General features: G+C 44.9%; 1 protein-coding gene across 3 annotated transcripts; it reads left to right on the forward strand.

Moving 5' to 3' along the window:
• Window positions 1-25,061, forward strand: SEC24C (SEC24 homolog C, COPII coat complex component). Of its 3 annotated transcripts, none has more exons than XM_035021767.1 (24): window positions 393-490; window positions 2,185-2,384; window positions 4,447-4,582; window positions 13,084-13,259; window positions 13,469-13,840; window positions 14,144-14,280; window positions 15,500-15,568; window positions 16,876-16,987; window positions 17,415-17,542; window positions 18,707-18,845; window positions 19,059-19,174; window positions 19,319-19,443; window positions 19,593-19,784; window positions 19,998-20,091; window positions 20,303-20,419; window positions 20,998-21,168; window positions 21,680-21,776; window positions 21,879-22,024; window positions 22,255-22,393; window positions 22,542-22,660; window positions 22,753-22,932; window positions 23,176-23,367; window positions 23,603-23,692; window positions 23,830-25,061. In XM_035021767.1, exons 2-24 carry the CDS (start codon window positions 2,213-2,215, stop codon window positions 23,968-23,970), a joined length of 3,360 nt encoding a protein of 1,119 aa, XP_034877658.1. In that variant the 5' UTR covers window positions 393-490; window positions 2,185-2,212; the 3' UTR covers window positions 23,971-25,061. The 3 variants fall into 3 exon arrangements, with proteins under 3 accessions (XP_034877678.1, XP_034877658.1, XP_034877668.1); XM_035021777.1 differs by lacking the exon at window positions 393-490 and adding an exon at window positions 741-2,087; XM_035021787.1 differs by lacking the exon at window positions 15,500-15,568 and having other exon boundaries at window positions 1-490.

Here is a 25,061-nt window from a genome sequence, read left to right on the forward strand (position 1 = left end):
CTTTACTATAATAAGTTCCGTAATCTCATAACCAGCAAAAGTCATAGGTGAAAGCAACTTCGTCGACGGAAATCAATGGGGTCAGGGGTCAGCAGGAAGTGTCTACAGGACTCTAGCTCAGAGGTCACTAATGTGTCATAAGAGGATTGTGGGGGCGTTACTAAAGATAGTTTGACCTAGTCTTCTCGATCGCATCTCAGTTAGTGGGACCGTAAAGTGACCAGAACATCTGGGGGAAAATAAAAGGCGGAAATGCATAAGAATCTGCGGAGCCTCCCAGGGCTCAGCCATAATGGGAGGAAGCAGTGGCGCATGCGCGGCATCCGGGTTCTTGAAGTCACGTCTACGGCAGACGTGGCAGAAGGAGTGTCCCGCCCCGGAGCGTGGGGGAGGGACTTCCGGGGACGACACGCCGGCCCCCCTCGGAACCGGAAGTTGGGCCTGGGAGCCTTGACGTTAGGAACGAAGCCGAACCTGGATCTGGAGCCGGGTGAGGAGTGGCATCGGGAGGTTGGTGGGTAGGAAAGCAGGGGAGAGGCCGAGGTATCACTGGCCTGATCGGGGTCCGGTCTGAAAAGGAAGGGAGGAGCCTGGGGGCGGGGCACGGGGAGAGACCCTCACCTCACGCATCCACAGTCCTGAATCAGTTCTAGACCCTCCCTTCTCTCCTCCCGGCCCAGATTCCGGCTCCCGCTTCCTGCGCCAAGCCTGTTGAAGGGCGCAAGACGCTCGATCTCCATGCTTAATGGACCAGCCCTCTCGTCGTGGCTGGAGAAGCTAGTTTGGCTTCTTGGTCTTGATCCCCGGCGCTCCCAGCCTCCACAAGCTCGACTACTTTCAGAGTTCTAGGAAGCTTGCCCCGCCCCCTGGGTTGTCACCCTCGGCTGTCTACCCAGAATGGAGTCCAGACTTGAGCCTTACTCCAAACTCTTGGGTGTGAGATTATTTCCTGGCGAAGAAGCTCCTTTCCTCCGACCCCCGCCCCCACACTGACTTTAGGAAGATACAGGGGAAGGGTCATCTGTCAAGCTTAGTGTTGTGACCTGTGCAAGGTTTAGGATTTGGAAGAACAGTTCCTGGGATGGCTGTAAGATTAAAGAATTCTAGTCCAGAAGCAGTTCGGCTTTTCAAGATGACCCTCTCTAGCAAATGGGAGAGGCCCATTGTTCTACTGCAGCAGCTGTGAACTCTCCTGCTTCCTGTGCCCCATCTGTCTATAGAGTAGCTGGAATGATCGGGCTGTTTAGATGTGATTAGATAGTGTTGTTCTTGGAAGGACCCGGGAAAGGCCCTCTAATTCATTCCTCTGTTGCTGGTCAAGATTGTAATAACTTCAGTGGTGGCCTAGATTCATGACAGGCATATAAGGAAAGCAGAAACAGAATAGTTGGAGAAGTTCATGGGATTTGGAATACTCCTAGTTCCTCTGCTTGAAGGTTAGATGAATGATCTTTTTACATGAAACCTAACTTTGTCAATGATCCTTGGGCTGTTTTCCTAGGTTATTGTGAGAAGTTTTGGGGCCTGGCCTGCACTTGATAAAGTCTGGTACCTTGCTGGAGTTTTTGGGTGTCCTTTACATTTAATGATTTTAATGCTTCAGTTCTCAAATCCATACATTCTTTTGGTGGGAAGACTGGGAATGGAGTAACATTTGAATTATTGCAGTTCAGCCAAAGAATTTCATTTCTCTAATCGGTTACTCTAAAATTTGTCTTTTGACAAGGAAGGAATTTAGCTGATCTGTTTTATATGTGTAGCCTGAGTGATTAAAAATGACTAGCACATTAGAGAGTATTCAGTGTTTGTTGAATGAATCCATGCTAGAGTGAATGAATGGGAAGTGAAACATTGTTTCATTTACTTATAATATCACAGTAGTTCATCAGTGGCAGGACTCCTTGTGTGAGTAGACACTAGAAATCATTACCCCTGGGGAATGGAGGCTGTTTCCCCATTCCATTGGGCCTGTCTAAAGTTGAAATTTATACCCTCTTGGCAGTGACAAAACATGGGGTTCACAGTAACAAATTTTTACTTTGAAGAGGTAATCTGGCTACTGTCTGGGGCAGAAACTGCCTGATAAGGTCAGTCCTTTTTTATGTCTATTTCCTACCCTGTATAGTTTATCTGTCTTTAGAAAGTTGATTTTGATTAATTTCTCTCTTCTCTTTCATCTTTTAGGTGAGACCAAGTTGGGGATGCACTCATAATGAACGTCAACCAGTCAGCTCCACCTGTGCCGCCATTTGGGCAGCCCCAGCCTGTCTACACAGGGTATCATCAATCCAGCTATGGTGGGCAACCAGGGTCCACAGCCCCACCAACTCCCTATGGCGCCTACAATGGCCCAGTACCAGGCTATCAGCAAACACCTCTCCCAGGTATGTTTCCAAGTTTCCTTTGAGCTAAGGAGAGGAATCAGTAGTGTTCAGGTTGGGTGGTATTGCCCTACCTAAGCTGCCTAGAGAGTTGGAGTGGCTGGGATTGAGGAACATGACTCTGGCTCTCAGTCACTGAGAACTTTGTGGGCAGTCTGCCTTTCCCTGTTTTTACATAAGTTCTGCCTTAAGACATCTAGTGGAAGCACATCTTCCAGTTTCAGTGGCAGTTCATTTCTTGTGAATGTCACCCTATACAGCCTCAACTGCCTGCTTTGTTCACAGCTGGATGGAAAGGTTGTGGTCAAAGCTCCTCCAGAGCCTGTGACCAGGATTAAATATTTCCTATTGACCTAAAGTCTCCCTGAAATCACTTGTTCCTCATATATATTGCTAATACCTCTCATTGGATTAATGGTTCTATCTATAAATGACCCTGTGACAGGGAAATTAATTCATGGGTAAAAAGTGTGGTGTTTGTGTGCTTCTCCATTCTTTCTGCTCATATCATTCTTTGCCTTTGCTTGAGTTTCATCTGCTGCTTAGATGCTCTGTAGTATCGGGGCAATAAGAGAAGACTAATCTGGTGCTCCCTTAGGATCAGTGTTTGGCTTTTACATTACTTTTTCAAGAAGAGCAGCTGGTACTCTACAGCTTCTCTGTATGGCTTTTTGGAAAATGGCTAACAGTAGATCTTTGGTTAGGCTAGCTGAAGACTTAGGGTACGCCAAACATTTAATGCTTTTTAGGATAGTAAATTCTATACAGGGATATGGGGAAAACAGGGCACCAAGGAGGCATAAGTAAGATTTGGGAAATGAATGAAGTATTACCATTTTAATTATAATTTTGAGAAAAAAATTTGTAAAGTGGTGAGATTAGGTCTCAGGTCTTTGGAAGAGCCTTATTCTGGATTTGGACTTTGGCTGGACAGAGTCCACCTCTGATCTCTCAAGTCCTGGCTTATCAGGACGGAGTTTGGCATTGCCCCAAGAGGAAGCTTTGTTATTGAATGGAAAACGTATCTGGTTCTGTGATAGCTAGTGAGTAGGTTCAGATTAATTAACCTGTAGGCAGGTTCTAAATTGTCTGATCTCTACTGAGGAACAGAGCAAAAGAAAAACAACTGTTTGAACAGGGGTCAGCAACATTTCCAAAGTGATGTGCCAACTTACTAATTCCCTGCATTTCATGTGGAAAGGATGGTTGGGGATGGTATGCAGAAAGGATGGTTGGGGAGTTAGTAGAAATAGCTTTGATGCATCTCTGATGGGCAAAACGATGGAGTACAGCTTTTGTGAAGATAAAGGTGGCAGCACTAATGGGAGGGCAAATCAGTTGTCTTGACTGAACCACTGGGCAGAATCTCCAAACTGTGAGAACACTTTCCTGAGCCATGTGATATTGGGAGCATCAACACTTAGAAGTGGATAAAAAGAAGATGGTTAAGATAATTAGAATATATGAAAAAGAGGCTGACCGAATGGTCTCCCCAGGAGGAGCCTTTCTTTATAATCTAGTTTGTTGTATTACTTGATCATCTTCTGCATCAACTTTCTCATATGCTCTAAGTTTCTGAGTTCTGGAGTTGGATCTTTTCCTTAAAAGAGTTGGCTTTTTGGGGTGCCTGGCTGGCTAAGTTGGTGGAGCATGTGACTCTTGATCTTGGGGTTGTGAGTTTGAACCCCATGTTGGGTGTAGAGATTACTTAAAAATAAAATCTTTTTTTTTTTTAAGAGTTGACTTTTTGTCTAGGATAAGAATATTAGACTGACCTGGATTGAGTGGGAGTGTATGTTGATCACAGGAAGCCTCTACATTCTTGTAGCTCTGGTTACAGCTTCATCTGTAGTATATCTGTCTAGGAGAGTGGAGACACTCTGACTAGTCATCCATGTTTAGAATCTGTAACTAGAATTGCAGGTTCCTGGTATCCTTTTGATTGCAAAGCTGTAATATTGGGCCAGCGAAGGTCTGAGCTTATTTATCCTTGCTTTACATTCCTTGCTCAGGGTGGAGAAGAACGTTATTTCTCAATCATTTAGTTTCTGTCCTTTACCCTCAGGTGTGTCGAGAGCCCCACCTTCTTCAGAGGCACCTCCAGCCTCAACAGCACAGGCCCCTTGTGGCCAGGTTGCATATGGCCAGTTTGGCCAAGGAGATGTACAGAATGGGCCAAGCTCCACTGTTCAGATGCAGAGGTATGTACTTGGGTCAACCTAAAATTGGTCTGATGAAGCTAGAAGAATCAGGAATGGATGAGGGCGTGTTTCCTCTTCTTTTTTCTTTGCCTTTCCCTTAGATCCTCTTTTCTCTTTCCTCCACTTTTTAAATTTTGTTTGCATTTTTCCAGGTTACACGTGCTGCTGTTGTCCACTCTGTAGATCATTAACCCATTAAGTTCTTTTGTGTATTCTTTCTTTTTCTGTAAACTTGAGTTTTTTCTTGACTAGACATATATCTTCAATAATAGTTGCAATCCTACCGAATCTATCCTCAGGGGGAAACAGGAAAAAGGGATCTCAGATTTATGTCTCTTCTGACTTCTTCCTTTCCTCTCAATCAGCAGTTAGTAGGACTTCTTGGTTAAGTTTGGGTGTGACCAGTTCTGAAAGGAAAGATACTCAAAGAAAAACCACATAAATGATAAAAACTTTTGTGGTTCATGATCCAATAAACACCTGTCTTTGTATGGAAGTCCATTAAAGGAAGTCAGTCATCTCTGTTGGATGGTTGTTTATTTCTTGGTAAACAAAGAATAAAGTATAACTGTGAGTAGGTTGTGTGGTAATGGCATTTTTATTAAGTGTCCAGAATATACATATTTAGCATAGAACAATAGCCTGGAGAAAGAGCCTGGGAAGTGCTCCCTAACTTTGTATGTTGGTATAGGGAATTCATTCATTCATTCATCCACTCAAAAATATTTATTTTGTATTATTGTGTGTTGGCTCTTGTTCTAGTGGTTGGAGATAAAAGCAGTAAACAAAACAGACCAGATCTCTGCCCTGATGGAACTTATAATCTAGTGGAGTAGACAAATAGAGATAAGAAAACAGAGTAAGGATACACAGAATGCCTGGTGAGGAGGTAGGGAGCTGTTTTAAATGCATTGCTCAAGGAAAGCCTCTCTGAAGTGATATTTGAAACCTCAGTGAAATGATGAAGGGAGCTATCTGAAGAAGGGAGAAGAGTGTCTTGGGTAGAGGGAACAACAAGTGTAAAGGCCCTGATGGAGAAATTAATTTGGCAGATGTGAGGAAGAGCAAGAAGGCCAGTGTGGCTAGAGCAGACTGGAGAGTGGAGGAGATAAGATAGGAATATAGGCAAGAGCCATATCATGTAGTGCTTTGTAAGCCATAGTAAGAAGTGTAAATTTGGGTGCCTGGGTGGCTCAGTTGGTTAAGCGACTGCCTTTGGCTCAGGTCATGATTCTGGAGTCTGGGATTGAGTCCCGCGTCAGACTCCCTACTCAGTGGGGAGTCGGCTTCTTCCTCTGACCCTCCCCCCCTCTCCTGCTTTCCTCTCTCATTCTCTCTCTCTCAAGTAAATAAATAAAACCTTGAAAAAAAGAAGATTTAAGAAGTGTAAATTTGATTTTAGTTGCAGTGAGAAGCCTTTGGATTTATGTGTTCGTTCATTTATGCAACGATTCTTTTCATTGTAATATAAAACACACACAAAAACCATACAGAACAAATGTATGGCTTCATAAATTATCATAAAGGGAACCCCCTTGTAACTACAACCCAGATGAAGAAATAGAACTCTGCCACGCACCCCAAAAGAGGCCCCTTCTGCATGCCTCAATTCAGTCATAACTCTCTCCTTATCCCCTTAAGTAATGATTATCCTAACTTATAGTAACCACTTTCTTGTGTTTTTAAAAACAGTTTACACCCAGGGCGCCTGGGTGGCCCAGTTGGTTAAGCAACTGCCTTCGGCTCAGGTCATGATCCTGGAGTCCCAGGATCGAGTCCCAGGATCGAGTCCCGCATTGGGCTCCCTGTTCCGTGGGGAGTCTACTTTTCCCTCTGACCCTCCCCCCTCTCATGCTCTTTCTCTCTCTCATTCTCTCTCTCAAATAAATAAATAAAATCTTTAAAAGAAAAAAATATAGTTTACACCCAAATGTACATCCCTAGACACCACAGTTTAATTTTGCCTATTTAAAAAATAACAACAACAAGAACAACTTGACATGTCTTTTAAGTCTATAGGTTCCCTCTCTCTTTTTTTTTTCTGTTTATCTGTTGAAGAATTGAAGCCGATTGACCTGAAGAGTTCCCCACAGTCTGGAATCTCCTGGTTGCAAATTCATGTTACAGTTCAATATGTTCCTCTTTCTCTGTATTCTCTGCCACTTGGCAGCCAGATCCAGAGACTTGTTATCTTAATATCGTGTGGGGTTTTTGTGTGTGTGTGTGGGGGGGTGGGTAGTAGTTTTGTGTTAGCAGTTGTTTTTGCTTACTAATACATATATATATGAATTCCTTGGGTTTACAAAATGGGGGATACTTTTTAATTCTTTTTTCATTTATTTATTTGTTTGAATACCATTATTGACATTTCTCCTCATGTGTTATTTGGTTACCAATTGTGCAATTCATTTACCTTTGTTTACCAGATTATAAGGGAATGAATTGGTCCTCTCTTATCTACTGAAGATGACCAGTTCTCCCTTTTTTTTGTTAAAGATTTATTTATCTATTTCAGAGTGTGTGGGTGAGTGAGGGGGAGGGGCAGAGGTAGAGAATCCCCAAGCAGACCCCCTGCTGAGCACAGAGCCTGACACCTGGAAATCATGACCTGAGCCGAAACCAAGAGCCAGATACTCACCCGACTAAGCCACCCAGGCACCCCTGGCTCTTCTTTTCTTGAGGCCATGGGGATGATAGAATACTGAAATATGCCATAATTTCTCATTTATTTTATCTCTTATATACAACAGTGTCAGTATAATAGTACTAACACTATCACAAATGTGATTACTAAAAACAGTATCTTTTTAAAAATTTGTATATACTGCCTCATTCTCTAATAATTTTTAAAAAAATATTTATTTTTTAAAAAGAGGTGAGTGATGGATTTAAGAGTGGAAGTAGGGAATCCTATTAGGAGGTTGTTGTAGTAGTTCAGGTTTAGGATGGTAGTGGTAGAGGTGCTGAGAAAGAAATTTTGGATAGGTAGAGTCAATAGGATTGGATGTGAGATAAGAGAGGAAGAATAAGTCTGGATATTTTTTAACCTGCTGGCTTAAGCCAACTGGATAAATTGTAGTGCTGTTTACTGAGGTGAGGTATATTTGAGGAGCAGATTTTGGGGTGAATTGGAGGGTTTTATTTTGTACATTAGAAGTTTAAGAAGCTACTAGCTACCAAGTAGAGATATTGAATAGGTAGTTGTATATACAAATCTGCAGGTGAGGAATGATGCCAGGACTAGAGATAAAAATTTGGGAGTCTTCAGCATAGAGATGTTATTTAATGGCATAGGACTGATTAGATGAAATCATTTAGAAAGTGATCACTGGGGGCGCCTGGGTGGCCCAGTCGTTGGGCGTCTGCCTTCTGCTTGGGTCACGATCCCAGGGTCCTGGGATCGAGCCTCGCATTGGGCTCCCTGCTCAGTGGGAAGCCTGCTTCTCCCTCTCCCGCTCCCCTTGTTTATGTTCCCTCTCTCTTTCTGTCAAACAAATAAATAAAATATTAAAAAAAAAAAAGAAAGAAAGTGATCGCTGACAGTAAAGAACAGAATTGAGGGGACGCCTGGGTGGCTCAGTTGGTTGAGCATCTGCCTTCAGCTCAGGTCATGATCCCAGGGTCCTGGGATCGAGTCCTGCATCGGGCTCCTTGCTCAGCGGGGAGCCTGCTTCTCCCTCTGCCTGCCACTCCCCCTGCTTGTGTGCTCTCTCTCTCTGACAAGTAAATAAGTAAAATCTTAAAAAAAAAAAAAAAAGAGAGAGAATTGAGAACTGAGCCTTGGAGCTTACCAGCATTTTAAAAGGAGATCCGAGGAGGGGCCATCAAAAAACATTGAGAAAGAGCAGTAGTGAGATTGGAGATTAGCCAGGAGAGTGTGGCATCCTGAAACTAGGTGAAGAAAGTATTTCAGGAAGGCAAGAGAGTAGTAATCACCTGTGTTATTTGCTGCTGAAAGGTAAGATGAGGACTGAGAATTGGTCATTGTGTTGGGTGAGGTTCGGCATCATTAACAAATATGGTTTCAGTGAGATATCAAGACAGCCATCTAGTTGGAGTGAGTCAAACAGTTTCAATTGGGTAGTAGATTAATATAACCTGAAAACCCTTCTGCTACAAATATCTAGAAAGGAGAAGGGAAATAGAAGCAAAAAATGTTTTTCAAGCACATAATCAAGCTTAAAAAGAAAGAAAGTGAAATCCTCAAGTGCCAGAGACCAAGTGGGAACTGAAAATCAGAGTGGTAAGTAGACACCATGGCTGCCTTTGGAGAGGGTGGGAATGATCGTTTTGAGAACTTGGGGACTTCAGTTTAAGGAGGTACTGGGGATGGGGGGGATGAGTCTTTGGGCTTTTCTGAGCTGAGGTTTGGTCTGGAGACCTTATTTATGAAGTCTGGACCTGGGCTGCACCTTCAGTGAACAGGTAGACTAGGAAAAAAAATATGCACACTGGCACTGGGGGATATTAAGGAATCTTATTTCTTGTGGGTTGACTGTGGGTAAGTGGTGGGAAAAATGTCTTAGGACTGCAAATGGACACAAGGGATCTTGGGGAATGAAAATGTGCTAAAATTAGATTCTGGTGATGGTTGCAGAACTCTATAAATTTACTAAAAATCATTGAATTGTACACTTAAAAGGAATGGATCTAACGGTATGGAAATTGTATTTCAAAGCTTTTTAAAAAAATGTCATCTTGGGTGGCAATACCGTTGGAGTATCTTACAGAAGCAAATGTGAAACAACCACACTCCGTCAACTCAGGCTGTAAAGGATTCTCAGAGAGAAAAAAAAAACTGATTAGACTAACTAGAGACTATTAGAGGAGAGCAGATCGTGGACTAGTACCTGAAAGCATTAAGGGAATACAATTGTCAATGTAGAATTATGTACCTAGCTGAGAGAAAGCACAAATAAAGACATTTACAGACAGACTCAGAGTTTACCATGTATGTATAGACCTTGGTTGAGAAAATTATTAAGGGATAGACTAAAGAAAAAAAGGAAAATAAACCCAGAAAGAAGGATCTTTAAAAAGAAAGGGAAATAGGAACTAAAGACGTATTGGTAGAGCATAGACCATTCTTTTGTAATGTTTAGCTAAAGGAGGAGCAAAAGCTTGAGGGTGGTATGAGGTTTTAGGGCAGTTTTATTTGGCTGGATTTTTATTTATTTTTTTTAAAGATTTTATTTATTTATTTGAGAGAGCGTGTGAGAGAGAGAGCACAAGCAGGGGGGAGGGTTAGAGGGAGAAGCAGACTCCTTGCTGAGCAGGGAACCCAATGCGGGACTCAAACCCAGGACCCTGGGATCATGACCTGAGCTGAAGGCAGACGCTTCACCAATTGGGCCACCCAGATTCCCAGGCTGGATTTTTAGAAACAACTTAAATGAGATATAACTTACATCCCATTCAGTTCGCCCATTTAAAGTGTACAATTCAATGGTTTTTAGTATATTCACAGATATGTGCAACCATCACCACAGTTTGAGAACATTTTCATCACCTCAAGAAGAAACACCATATCCTTTAGCTCAGTAGCTACTATTATTTAGCTAGTCCTTCAATCCCCCTCAGCCCTAAGCAACCACTATAGTAATTTCCCTTTCCGCAATCCGTAAGCAGATGATCCTCCTTCTGATGTACTATCAGAGGGTCAGTAGTAACTTCCTCACAAAGCCTTCATCATTCACTCCCTTTGTCTCATCACGTAGGCATTTTATCATCTCATTATCAGGAGAAGAAGGGTGAGTATAGTACAATAAGATAGAACATATTAAAAAGCTATTCAACTTCATAAATAATGAGAAAAGTACAAGTCAAAAAGCATAACAAGGGGCGCCTGGGTGGCTCAATTGTTAAGTGTCTGCCTTTGGCTCAGGTCATGATCTTAGGGTCCTGGGATCGAGCCCCACATCGAGCTTCCTGCTCGGAAGGAAGCCTGCTTCTCCCTCTCCCACTCCCCCTGCTTGTGTTCCTGCTCTCGCTATCACTCTCTCTCTCTCTCTGTCAAATAAATAAATAAAATCTTTAAAAAAAAAATAACAAGATTCTACTATGTATCCATCAAAGTGGCAAAATTAAAAAGTCTGATAGTCCCAAGTATTGCTGAGGAAAAGGAGTAGTAGGAACTCTTATCCGCTGGTGGTCAGATGCAAATTAGAACAACTACTTCAGGGAAATAATTTGGAATTATCTGTTAAAATCAAAGGTATACATACCTTTTGATCTGGCAATTCACTCATAGATATATGCCTTAGAAAAATTCATGTATATATAAACAAGTATATGAGTGTTCATAGCAACGTCGTCTATAATATTAAAAAATTAGAAAAACTTAAATATCCATCTACATTAAAATACTTAAGTAAATTATAACATTTATTTAGTGGAATAACATTTAGTGATGAAAGGCAATGCAAGTATAGATGAATTTCATAATTGTGGTTGAACAAAAGAAGCCAAACCCAAGGAGTATGTATGATGTGATTCTATTTACAAAAGTTTAAAAAAGTGACAGAACTGAACTATGGTTTGTTGTTGTTGTTGTTTTAGAGAGGGAGGAGGGAGGGACAGAGGGAGAGAGAGAATCTCTCTGCCCTGAGCAGGGCCTGACCCTGGGGCTCCATCTCAAAACCCTAAGATCATGACCTGAGCAGAAATCAAGAGTCAGACGCTTAACCAAGTGAGCCACCCAGTTCAGCCGCCCCTGAACTATGTTGTTTTAAAGACAAGGAAATGATTATTAGGACGTTAAGAAAGTAGTTACCTCTGGGAGAAGAAAGAGGGCTGTGATGGAGGAGAGGCACACAAGGCCTTTGGGTGCTAGTGTGTTCTATTTCTTGACTTGGTTTTTAGTTACATTGGTGTTTGTATAATTATTGAATACATATCTGTTTTATGTATTATTTCTGTTTCCATTATATTTTACAATTAAAAAGTAAAGTACCTTGAACTAAGATCAAGTTTGGGCTCTAGTTCTAGCTTGGTTTTCTACTTACACTCTTCATGTCTTACTTTTCTATCTGCTCTGCCCTCATTTTGCTGTGAGGATTAAATTAAAGCACTTAGAGATGCTTTGTAAGCTGTAAGGCTATTTACAGACAATATTACTAGGGCATGTGGTGGAGTAACAGTGGGTAGTTGGTAGTATTATCCATATTAATGGAGTAGTAACCATGGAATATAATTATTCTGACAAGGGTTTGTGAGCATTGGCCATGGAGCTAATAGTATGTTAGGTGGTGTGGAGAACAAAAAATGCAAAGCCCAACAAAGAGCTTAGGGAGGTGTAAGGTTCACTAGCATAACACTCAGAAAATAGTAGTTGAATGAATGAATGAGTGAAAAGTGTTAAACTGCAACACTGATAGGAACTAACCAAATATAATAAAGTACAAGTTATTTAATAGAGACAAAATAAGCAGAAAGGATAAATCAGAATTTCAGTGTAACTGACTGTTGTGAAGATTTTGATTCATTCATGAAATCCCATGTGGAGCTTGTTATGTATAATAATCTATGTTGTAGATTTCTACAGTAATATCACCATAGAACACCAGTGCAGTTACTTGCTGTTATGTAATGATACTGGAATGATTTTGTATTTATATTTTAATGTGCCATCTAATACCATGGGAATGTCCAGTGTAGCTATCCAAGTAATGAGGCTTTTGCTAGATAAACCCAGCTAGAAGGCTATCTGGTTTATGTCCTATTTCTCTAGTCCCTTTCTGGTAGAGTTGGCATCATCTTTCTGACTAGTACAGAATGTCAAACTCAGCTGACCTACTCTGCTCTTAACACCTTTGCCAGGATAAAATAGTCAAGTACTTTGGTTTAAAAGTTAAACAATCAAACTACATTTGTTTGATCCCACATTTGTTAAGTGCCTGTTGTATTAATGCTTCTGCACGCTTTCCCTTTCAACTTCTTCAGGGCTTCTACTTAGAATACTGAGATGTTTTGTTTGTTTGTTTATTGAGGTGGTTTTTCAACAAAGGATTAAGTCAGAGGAGGTGATAATCTAGTACATATTTGAGGGTGCTTGGCATATGTTTGTGGAGTGAACTTAATGGAAAACAAGATTTGCCATGAATAATCATAGTGTAGATCATCAGGAACATAATATATCTACAAGTATACAAAAGTACAAAGCCATAAAAGAGCCCAGGCTGACAGTAAGATGCTGTAGAACAGTACAGTTTTTTTTTTTTTTTTAAAGATTTTATTTATTTATATGACAGAGAGAGACAGCGAGAACAGGAACACAAGCAGGGGGGTGGGAGAGGGAGAAGCAGGCTTCCCGCTGAGCAGAGAGCCCGATGTGGGGCTTGATCCCAGGACCCTGGGATCATGACCTGAGCTGAAGGCAGACGCTTAACGACTGAGCCACCCAGGCGCCCTAACAGTACAGTTTCTTGTATGATGTGGAGCTCCTGCCAGCTTTGAAGAGTGTCCCAGCCTGCTTGTCACCTCCACCTTCCTTGTCTTCACAGGTTTCCTGGGTCTCAGCCTTTTGGGTCAGTCCCACTGGCCCCTGTGGTCAGCCAGCCAACTGTGCTTCAGCCCTATGGCCCTCCCCCGACAAGTGCACAGGTGACTGCTCAGCTGGCCGGAATGCAGATCAGTGGTGCTGTGGCCCCAGCCCTTACGCCTGTGGGGCTGGGCTATGGTGAGTAGCTATGATCACAGGAATGTTACTATCCCCTTCTTTTTAGAAGCATCAGACTCTGGGGTATACCTGCATCCCTCTTATGTCTTGTGCTTCTGAGTGCCAGCAGATGGGACAATCATTCCTGCCCCTCGTGTGGAAAAGGAGTGATTTATTGAATAAGAAGGCAGAATGACTAGGGATCTGACTCTACCTCTTCTAATTCTCAGGCCCACCAACATCGCTGGCCTCAGCCTCAGGAAGTTTCCCCAACTCTGGTCTGTATGGCTCCTATCCTCAGGGCCAGACTCCCCCCCTTAGCCAGGCCCAGGGTCATCTTGGGACCCAGCCTCCCCAGCGATCAGCCCCACCACAGGCCTCCAGCTTCACATCTCCAGCATCAGGGGGTCCTCGGATGCCTTCGATGACTGGTCCACTCCTGCCTGGACAGGGTTTTGGGGGGCCCTCAGTGAGCCAGCCCAACCATGTGTCCTCACCTCCTCCTCAAGCTCTGCCTCCTGGTACCCAAATGACTGGGCCCCCAGGACCACCACCACCTATGCACTCCTCCCAGCAGCCAGGCTATCAGCTGCAACCAAATGGTGAGTTTTTCCCGAAGTCTGACTAGGAGCCAAAGGCTTCAGCTATTCAGGTGTTTTTGTTTGTTTGCTTGCTTTTAGTATTGCTTGCTAAGTGATGAACTAGATGGACAACTTTAGGGTATTATTACTAGGATGTAGGGTTTATAAGACATTCTTTTTTCTTTTAGTTCAGATAGTGTGGTCTTTCTCTGAATGGTTATTACCTCGTAATTCTACACTTACAGGAGTCTAGTCATTTTCCTGGGGCCTTAAGAGATAGGGAGGGGATTTTGAATTTATCAACCTTGTGCCCTTGTCTCTCAGGTTCCTTTGGACCAGCCCGGGGCCCTCAGCCCAATTATGGAAGTCCCTACCCAGGAGCACCCACCTTTGGCAGTCAGCCTGGGCCTCCTCAACCACTGCCTCCTAAGCGCCTGGATCCTGATGCCATCCCAAGCCCTGTAAGTAGATACTTATGTGGTCCTAGGGAAGGAGTTTGTGGCTGCCAGATAAGTGAGTTAACCTAGATGAGATGTTTGCCTAGCATTTTCTGATTATTTTCCCTTTTCATTCATCCTGTAGGTGTAGAACCTAGATGTAATTTTTGACGCTTTGAACTGGAACTTGAGGCCCCAGAAATCTTTTGGGGGCACTTTTACTCCATAGCTGGGCAGGGAAGGAAGGGAAGCCAAGAGTGTTCAGTAGTGTCGGTAGAGCTTGGGGTTGAGTGCTGTGTTCTGTCACTATTGGACATAGCATGGTAACCTCTGCCCTTGGAGTAGGAGCTGGGTCCAGGTCTTGTCCTCTTAGATTTGGTAGGATGGCAGTCTTTTTAATGGGTAGAGCTGGTGGGAATTCTCTGAGGGTAGGTGTTAAGAGAAGGAAAGTCTCACTGGTTTCTCTCTGCCCCTAGTTGGACAGTGTTTTGGGAGGAAACCTCCAGTACTTTGGTTGGCTAGAATCCTGCTGTGTAGATGAGGAAAAGTGATCTACAGTTTTTAGGGGCAATGTGGGGAAGCTGCTTTTCCCAGGAAGAGAGTGAATCTCAGCCTTGGGGCCATCATCAGAACCCTCAGGCCTTCCTTATCCTAGTTGGAATAGAAGTTGGGACTGTACTCCTAAGTGGGGGCTACTTTATAGTTCTGTCTACATTTGCTATGTCAGTTACCTCACCATGCTTAGCCATTGTCATATTCCATTCTGTTCTCTTCCCTCTTCCTTTGGGGAATTACCATGGTGAAGGACTCTGTTAGCTAAGAGGAACCCTAGAGGATTAAGCAGACTCTCCTTCAGGGAAAAGGAGAGTCTGGTCCGATGTGAAGAAAGGCTTCCTTAAGCATAAGCACAGTCCTTAGATGGGAGGTTTGGCCTTTTGGAGGGAACATCCCTCTTCCTCCTCCTTAAGATTTCTCCCATTCAGCCCCTCCCTGTAAAACTCCTGCTTGCTTCCTGTTTTCCCCCTTATCTTTCTACGTCATAGTCTGAGCCATTAAAGCCTCTGTGTTGGGCCAGAGAGACTTGGAATTTCTGACCTAGAGAGGGCCTGATTTCAGCAATATGAGCTGGGCTCCAGCTATTCATGTCTAACTCATCAGGGTCGAGAGAAGTAACATCTGCTTCTTGTTCTTTTGTCTCCCTCCCCGTATTCCCCTGCTGCCTTTATTATTAAAACACTAAAAGCAACTCAATGAGCTGCCTCCTCAGCAGAAAACCAGGCACAGAATAGACCCTGATGCCATTCCTAGTCCAGTAAGTGCAGGGGGTGGTGTGTGTATGCGTGTCTTCCCTGTGTTAATGCCACCCATGCATGCCTGTGACCTCATCTTCACCTCATCCACCATGTTCATCCCTCTCCATCCTCTTCCCTTAGTCCTTCTAGATCCTCGCTTTTACAAACCAGAAGGATGTGCATGTCTCAAGTCACCATGTAATGAAATGACAAGCTGTTAGCAGTGCCTTGAGTATGGGGTGGTAGATCAGGCTCTAAGGGTGGGGTCAGGTGGCATGTTAAGCTTTGGTTTTAGTCCTGCTGGGTCCTCCAGGAGTCTGCATGTGACATTTGATAGAACAGGACAAAGTGGAGTGGTAGGTTCTTCCCCTTTGGGATTGATTTGTCTATAGCTTGTGGAGAAACTTTGGGTAGGTGACTACTGATGTACAAGTTTGGGGTACTGGCATTTCTCACAGGGGAAGAGACTGCTGCTTTGGGAAAGTGTGAACCACTCTTTCATCAGGAGAGTCTGTTTGACTCTGATATATTTTAAGCTTCAACTCTTTCTACTATGGGATATGGAGTCTTATTCTCCCTTTACGTTTTCTGGTTTTACCAAACCATCTTAAAGTAACTGACCAAATGTCATCAGCCTACACAAAGATCTGATTACCAACTTTGCAAATTTTTTTTTTCTGCCTTTGCTGGGTCTGTCAGAATTGTGGGGGATTGAGGATTGGGCTTGTAAGGATCAGGTACTTAATCCTCTTCTCCCATATTGACACACTGATGCTTACCTGAAAATAAGGTAGCATCTGCTTCCTCACCTTACCTGGTCATTTCTGTTTAATCCTCTCCTCACCCTGTCCCTTCTACTTTCATTGAGTGTAGAGTCATTCCAGGTAGATTCATTTTTACATGGTTACTGTTGTCTGTTTACCTGCTCTCACTCAGAATGTGTCTTGGTGAGAGGACGGGGAGGGGAGGCTTGCTGGGGGAGGGAAGCGGAATCTGATCATGTTGGAAGGTTTGTGATGAGACCTGGAGCTTTCCTGGAGTGGGGGGAATAAGGGGTGGTCACCACAGATTGAGGGTCAGGGCAGTTCATAAAGAAGCCCATTCTCAGTGTTGCCTGTCCAGAGTTTTGCTGCTGACTATAGAGTGAAAGATTGGCATTGTAGCATCTTATGTGGTCTCCAGAAGGAGGGCAGACCTGGTGCATGAGGTATTCTTGGCAAATTACTAGTTTCCATGCTGTAGCTCTAGCCTTTCTTTCTCCAGGCTCTCTAGGACTTGGTACTTCCCTTTCTTCTGTCACCTCACTCATTTCACTTCTTCTCTACAGATTCAGGTTATTGAGGATGACAGGAACAACCGGGGTTCAGAGCCATTTGTTACTGGAGTACGGGGACAGGTGCCACCCTTAGTCACCACCAACTTCCTGGTGAAAGACCAAGGTAAGAAGAGTATTAATTCCTCCCTGGAGGGCTTTTTCTCCTTATGGATAAGCTTTTGTCAGTCTTTTTTTTTTAAGATTTATTTTATTTATTTGACAGAGAGAAGTGGGGGGAGTGCGCACAGGGGGAGGGGCAGAGGGAGAGGGAGAGAATCTCAAGCAGACTTCGCCCAACATGGAGCCCAACGTGGGGCTTGACTGTGAGATCATGACCTGCGCTGAAATCAAGAGTTGGATGCTTAACCAACTGAGCCACCCAGGCACCCTACTTTTGTCAGTCTTTAATTAGAGACCAGTCCCTCCTTGGTCTCTAGGGGAGAAGCCGCCATCAGCTCTAGTATTTGTTGGGGTGGTGGGGTGGATCAGCAATGGAGAGCTGGTGTCTGGAGGGATTCTTTGATCTGACTCCGGTTTTCTACCTCCTCTAGGGAATGCAAGTCCCCGATACATCCGATGCACATCCTATAATATCCCTTGCACATCTGACATGGCTAAGCAGGCTCAGGTGCCCCTGGCAGCTGTCATCAAACCACTGGCAAGGCTGCCTCCAGAGGAGGTAAGTCAGGAAGGGACTAGAGTATAATGAAAGGGAGGAAGAGAGAGGGAGTAAGACTTCTTCCTAGAAATGATTCTGGCAGTCCTAATGGAAGAAGTCTTGGTTGGGCGGGAAGGGAGAGTATCTTCAATAGCTTTCTACCCCAGGGCCCATGCCTGATGGGCATGGTTGGGATGAAGGGAAAAGCCCAAGAAATTGTTGGATGGGAGCAGGGTCCATATGGGAAACAAACTATGAAAAGAGGTAGGGCCAACTTATAGGGGAGGAGACGGCCGGATGCAGAAGCGTCTTGTAGCATGGTCATCTCCAGATGATTACAGATACATTATCCTGTTTTTCTTCTGTACTGTCTATCATCCCAGGTAAGTTAGGGAATGTTAGGACAGCATATAAGAAAAAAAGGTAGATTAGGGTCCAATAGTCCATCTCTTACCTGACTTGGGCCCTGATTTATCACCTCAATACCTGAAATCAGCATGCAAAGAGAGAGCGAGCTTGTCAGCTGCTCTTCCAGGCTTTGGCACGTTTATGCCTAGCTTACTGAATTTAGGGTGGATTTCTCTATAACTGGAAGCTCAAGACTCAGTTTACATCCTGCCTCTCTCTGTCTTGCTCTGTGTTTTTCTCTCTCTGGGTCTCAGTGGGGATGGTTAGACACTTGGCTTCTGATCTCTTATATGTAGGATGACATCTACTTGGGACATTGGTAGGTGTCACAGAAACCCAGGGATGGGGGAGGATCAGTGTTATAGATACTTGGCTGGGGAAGGAAGCAGAGTTAAGATCCCTAGGGTAAGATAAGAGTGAAGAGGATTGAAGATAGGGCCAGAAATGAGAATCCTAGGTAATCTTTGGCTTTCTCCTTTTATGTCTATGGCAGCCCCTGATTTGGTAGGGCCACTTACATCGTTCTTTTCTTTCGAAAAAGTGGAATTCTGGAGACAAGGAGTAAGGAGAGGGAACTATAGAATTTGGACTCTTAGGGACATTCCTGTGACCAGTACCCTCATCATTTATCTTCATTCCCCTTCACTGTCCTACCCCCTCTGGCAAAATATCTTAGCCATGCCCTCCTCCCTCCAGGTTGTTGCTCTTCATCTATTGCCACATGTCTCAACCCACTGTAGCTTTCCTCTGTCTGAGCCCCTCCCCTTTGCTCCTTAGGCTTCACCGTATGTTGTGGACCATGGGGAATCTGGCCCTTTGCGCTGCAATCGCTGCAAAGCATATATGTGTCCCTTCATGCAGTTCGTTGAGGGAGGGAGGCGCTTCCAGTGCTGCTTTTGCAGTTGTATCAATGATGGTATGTTCACTGTGGCTGGGATTGGGGGGATGTTCTTCTGTATTGCATCTTCATTGTTCTCTTTCTAGTGAGATAGGTGAGGTTCCCTTATTCAGGAACTGGGGAAGTAGGGCACAGATGGGGATGTGGGGCAGTAGAGTGAGCTCAGCCAGAGCCAGACTTACTAAGATTGAGAGTGGACGTTCGAGTAATACTCTGTCATGCTCCCCACAGTTCCCCCCCAGTATTTTCAACATCTGGATCATACTGGCAAACGTGTGGATGCCTATGACCGTCCGGAGTTATCCCTGGGCTCGTATGAATTCTTGGCCACTGTAGATTACTGCAAGGTAAGGGAAAGTAGCATGGGGAGGAGTGGTGGGTATCTTTTCATTGTCTCCTCTTTCACTGTCCCCTTTGATGTTGACTTCTCTCTAGTCATTTAGCCTGCTTACCAATACCCCTCTCTCCCCCAACGTTTCCTTCCTTTGCAGAACAATAAGTTCCCCAGCCCTCCTGCCTTCATCTTCATGATTGATGTCTCCTACAATGCCGTCAGGAGTGGTCTTGTTAGGCTCCTCTGTGAGGAGCTCAAGTCACTGTTAGACTTTCTACCTAGGTGAGACCTACGGAGACAAGGTGCTTCCCTTGGATAATCGCTGGGGTGGGGGTGGTTCTGGGTTGTTGACTCAATAGGTAGAGCTTGAGGTCATGAAGCTGGCTGGTGGAGAAGGGGGCAAGTATGGGTAATGATGTTACCTTCTACAGGGAGGGCGGAGCAGAAGAGTCAGCAATCCGAGTTGGCTTTGTCACCTATAATAAGGTGCTCCACTTCTACAATGTGAAGAGCTCCTTGGCCCAGCCACAGATGATGGTTGTATCTGATGTGGCCGACATGTTTGTGCCACTGCTGGATGGCTTCCTTGTCAATGTCAGTGAGTCTCGGGCAGTCATCACCAGGTAAGAGCCAGCCAGATTATAGAGGTAAAGTGGGAGTGGGGCAGAAACCATCACAGAAAGCCAGACAGTTGAGCAGAGGGGTCAGCAGATGGACAGGGACTGTGCCTCAGGAGTTTTCAATCTAGGGGGCCACATGATTCTTCGGAGAATTAAGGCCTGAGGAATCGAGTCTGGATAGCAGTTTTGATTGCTTCCCATCACCTGTCTCTTCAGCTTATTGGATCAGATTCCTGAAATGTTTGCAGACACGAGGGAGACAGAGACAGTATTTGCCCCAGTTATCCAGGCTGGGATGGAGGCTCTAAAGGTACGGCTAGAACCCTGACAACTTCCTCTGCCTCGCTTTCCTCTGACCGTCTTGTACCCTGGGATAGAACTCCTGTTTCTTTAGTGATTGAAGACTGTCCAGTGAGTCAGCATATCTGACATAACTGGCACTGAATAAATGACGAGGGAAGGGATGAATGAATAATAGCTGAATAAAGGAAAGAATGAACAAGTAGTCCTCTCTTTCCTAGGCTGCTGAGTGTGCAGGGAAGCTGTTTCTGTTCCATACCTCCCTGCCCATTGCAGAGGCCCCAGGGAAACTGAAGAACAGAGACGACAGGAAGTTGATCAACACAGACAAGGAGAAGGTGTGGGTTTGGGAGATGGGGGGAGGACTTTCCATGACAGAGGAAGGTGCTCATTCTTGCAATGCAATGCAATACTCTTAACTTGCTTGAAGAGGTACTGGAACTAGACACTCTGCTCTTTCACATGTCAAGTCCATGACTGCCAACTTTCTTCAGTGCTCCCACACATCTCTACCCCATTTCATCCCAAAGCCCAGGACAGATTTTTTTTTTTTTAGAGAATGTTCTACTACTGTTGGAAATACCTATGAAGTAGATCTGAAGTCTTACATATATTTGAATATCCCATATTAAATATATAGTTCTCGGGGTGCCTGGGTGGCTCAGTTGGTTAAGCGACTGCCTTCGGCTCAGGTCATGATCCTGGAGTCCCAGAATCAAGTCCCACATCGGGCTTCCTGCTCGGCAGGAAATCTGCTTCTCCCCCTGACCCTTTCCCCTCTCATGCTCCCTCTCACTCTCTCTCTCTCAAATGGATAAATAAAATCTTAAAAAAAATATATATATATATATATATATATAGTTCTCAAGTAGGGTGGAGCTGAGATATTTGAATGTTTTATTCTGTTCCTCCCCAGACTCTGTTCCAGCCTCAGACAGGTGCCTATCAGACTCTGGCCAAAGAGTGTGTGGCCCAAGGCTGCTGTGTAGATCTCTTCCTCTTCCCTAACCAGTATGTGGATGTGGCCACGCTCTCTGTTGTACCCCAGCTCACTGGTGGCTCTGTCTACAAATATGCTTGCTTTCAGGTAGGGCATGGGACTCTGGGTGGCAGGTGGAAGCAGGACTAGAATGTCTGCCTACATGCAGAGCAGCTCTTTAGCTGCTGACTCATTAATAGGAATCCTGGTGGGGGAGAAAACCCTATAAGATAAAGAAGAGAGCCATAAGTGTAGTGGTTAGGAGCATGGGGCTTGTAATCAGTTTTGGGTTGTTATTCTGGCCCTCCCAGAATACTAGCAGTATGACCTAGGAGAAATTAATTATTGCTTCTTTGTTTCTTCATCTGTAAAATGGGAATTTAATATTTCTTAAGTAAGATTTGTCATCAGGATCAAGTTGTTATATGTAAAGTACTTAATGTGGTACTTGGCACATAGTAAATGCTTAAAAACTATCATTGTCATTATCATCATTATTGTCATCTTCACTGTTATTGTTACTATGATTCAGCAGCTTGTAGAATGGAGGGGATGCAGGGAGATAGTCTCCAGGTTGTTATGTAGTCAGTGATGTGACTCTGGGCCTGGGGGGCTGCAGGTGGAGAATGACCAGGAACGGTTCCTGAGTGACCTGCGTCGGGATGTCCAGAAGGTTGTTGGCTTTGATGCTGTGATGCGTGTTCGGACAAGCACTGGTCAGTCCTGGTTGGAGAGGAGCAGGTTGGGGACTAAACCCGGGAGGGAGGCAAGTGGCACCTATAATATCTGTAGCCCTGACCTTATCTATGTGGCCTCAGGTATCCGTGCTGTCGATTTCTTCGGGGCTTTCTACATGAGCAACACAACAGATGTGGAGCTGGCTGGGCTGGATGGGGACAAGACAGTGACTGTGGAGTTCAAGCATGACGATCGGCTCAATGAAGAGAGTGGAGCCCTCCTGCAGGTAGCAGGCGGGAGGCAGGGGCTGGGGAGGAAGTGTCAAATATCATTGTACTGGATATAAATAGGCTGCAGGGAAGAGGGAGGGTAGGAGGTGGGTGGAGAGGACTGGAAGAGGCCAGGGAAGGGATGGCTCCTGTCTTTCTTCTAGCTTAATAATACAGCAAAGGAGCAGTTTTTCAGAGGGCTTTGGTGAGGGAGGGGTATGAGTTCTCCCTTGCTCCTTTCCCCTAGTGTGCCCTGCTCTACACCAGCTGTGCAGGGCAGCGACGGCTCCGTATCCACAATCTGGCCCTGAACTGCTGCACCCAGCTGGCTGATCTGTATCGAAACTGTGAGACTGACACGCTCATCAACTACATGGCCAAGTTTGGTGAGGGTAGAGGCAGGGAGGGCGAAGTGGGATTGGGGCTGAAAGGTGGTTGTCAGTGATTCCGCATTCCCAGGTAGGTGTGGTGGCAGCAAAGCAGGTGCAATGGGGTGGCCAGCCAGTGACTGTGCTATCTCCCTTTCCCATCCAGCATACCGGGGGGTGCTTAATAGCCCCGTGAAGACTGTCCGTGATACTCTCATCACTCAGTGTGCCCAGATCCTGGCCTGTTACAGAAAGAACTGTGCCAGCCCCTCCTCTGCGGGACAGGTGGGCAAACACTGGAGGAATTGTTGGGACACATGTTCGCATTTGGGAGAGATTGCCCATGATCATTCACTTTATTTTGGTAACCCCTGCAGTTGATCCTTCCTGAGTGCATGAAGCTACTCCCAGTTTACCTGAACTGTGTGTTGAAGAGTGACGTCCTGCAGCCTGGAGCTGAGGTTACTACTGATGACCGTGCCTATGTCCGACAGCTGGTTACTTCCATGGATGTGGCTGAGACCAATGTCTTCTTTTATCCTCGGCTTCTACCATTGGTGCGACTGAGGGCTGGATGAGACATTGTGTGCTGAGAAAAGGGTATCATAGGAGGAAGGGAAGGGTTAATATTATCTGTGTCTGACCCTAGTGAATTTGTTTTTAACCTGCATTATCTGATGTAATTTTCACACTGAAAAAGTTACTGAGAGATTGAGCTCTCTGAAATTTCGTTGGGGTGGGGGTGCAAATGTGTCTTACAGTCTTTGGTAAATAACCTTTGCCCCCTTCCTTTTGTCTAGACAAAGTCTCCCATTGAGAGTGCCACTGAACCACCAGCAGTTCGAGCATCTGAAGAACGTCTAAGCAATGGGGATATATATTTGCTGGAGAATGGGCTCAACCTTTTCCTGTGGGTGGGAGCAAGTGTCCAACAGGGTGTTGTCCAGAGCCTCTTCAGTGTCTCCTCCTTCAGTCAGATCACCAGTGGCTTGGTGAGGGCAGGGAGTCAAGGGGAATTTGGGTGTGGAAATGCATTTTGTGATATGAGTGGGAACCAGTAAAGTTTGTGTGCTAGTCCCCTTTAATAGCAGGGAACATTTGGAGAGGAGGGAGGGTGCTGTCATTATTCCCAGGCTTATTTCAGATGATGAATAAATCTGTGCTGGCCCATTTTTTTACTGGACTCAGAGTATCTTACCATAAGGATAAATGAATTTTGTGTTGCAGAGTGTTCTGCCAGTTCTGGATAATCCGCTGTCCAAGAAGGTGCGAGGCCTCATTGATAGCTTGAGGGCACAGAGATCACGGTATATGAAGGTAACACTGATCTAAACCCTGGATTTCTTACCTTGTCCTCTCCTGGAAAAGGGGGGTGAGAATAAGTGGATAATGGGATTTTAGGGCATGTTTAATTCCTTTTGGCCCTGCCTCATGACCCTGTTTTCTGGCTATAGCTTATCGTGGTGAAACAGGAGGACAAGCTGGAGATGCTGTTCAAACACTTCCTGGTGGAAGACAAGAGCTTGAGCGGGGGAGCATCCTATGTGGACTTTCTGTGTCACATGCACAAGGAAATCCGGCAGCTACTGAGCTAGAGCAAGTGGGTAAATGGCATAGGGTGCCAGGCCAGCTTCCAGAAAGTACCCCAGGATGGCAGAGAAATTGGAACAGTTCCATATCTAAGTCATATTAGCTGACCTCAGTCTCTTTGGGGGGAGGGGGAGGTATAAGGAGACACCTTTCTGGGATCAAGTATCCTACCACTCTGTCATGTCCTGCTGATGAAAGGTGCCCCTATCCCCTCACATTACCCTCCTTTTCCTGCTAATCCTGTCGTAATGAATGTAGTTTCTCAGTTCACTGTATATGATTCGGTGTTGGGGGATTTGAAGGCACCCAGACTCTGGCAATATTATGTGTCCCCTTGGACCAGCCTCCAAGAAGAGAGGGGCAGGCAGGAAGGAATGGGAATCCCAGGGTTACCATGGGGGGGAGGGGCTAATTCAGCTCAGTGTCATCAACAACTTCCTATATTAGGGATAAAACATACAGGTGCACAAGAGCTGGGGTATAGACCATAGATGGTGGAGAGAGAAGTGGTTAGTCAGTCCTTCTTGGGCCTGGAAGTCAGCAACCAAGTCAAAGTTAGGGAGAGTGGTTGATTAGCTTTTCTCTCTCTCCTGCAATGATCAGTGATCACTCAATGGATAGAGGCACATTATCAGAGATGAATGAGCCTGGGAAATGAGTTGCAAAGAATATTAAGACCTGGGAGAGGTACCAGCCTCTTTTCCAGCTGGAGAGGCTCCAACACTGGATGGTTCTGTAGGGAGCCTGATCATCAACTTGCAATACCTCACAGAGCCAGCCCCTATCCCACTCTGAGCTCCCACTGGAAACACTGCTTCTCCAAGGTGGGAGTTGTTGGGGAGAGAGGCAGAGGCGGCTGGAGCTCTGTTCTCTCCTGCTGGGACACCACTCGAGCTTTGGTATTGACAGAGTGGCTGACAGTTATCTTCCAACCTGAACTGGCTGGGGCAGGACAAGGGCTAGGCTTGATGGTGGCCAGGCTTGTCTGCTCCCAGCCTGGGATTCCCCTGCTCTGGACCTCTCATTTATCTTCATTGGTTTATTTTTCAATGCATCTTTAATTTGTAAAGAAATAAAATAAATTAAGATGTAACAA

This window comes from Mirounga leonina, unplaced genomic scaffold (genome assembly GCF_011800145.1).
Source record: "Mirounga leonina isolate KUSES-001 unplaced genomic scaffold, KU_Mleo_1.0 Mir_114, whole genome shotgun sequence".
Lineage (NCBI taxonomy): Eukaryota > Metazoa > Chordata > Mammalia > Carnivora > Phocidae > Mirounga > Mirounga leonina.

Coding starts and splice junctions, on each gene's coding strand:
- SEC24C (XM_035021767.1), top strand. CDS start 2,213: ATGAACGTCAACCAGTCAGCTCCACCTGTGCCGCCATTTGGGCAGCCC. Junction 17,543..18,706: donor CAAGGCTGCCTCCAGAGGAG/GTAAGTCAGGAA, acceptor TTTGCTCCTTAG/GCTTCACCGTATGTTGTGGA. Junction 22,661..22,752: donor GCCCCTCCTCTGCGGGACAG/GTGGGCAAACAC, acceptor TAACCCCTGCAG/TTGATCCTTCCTGAGTGCAT.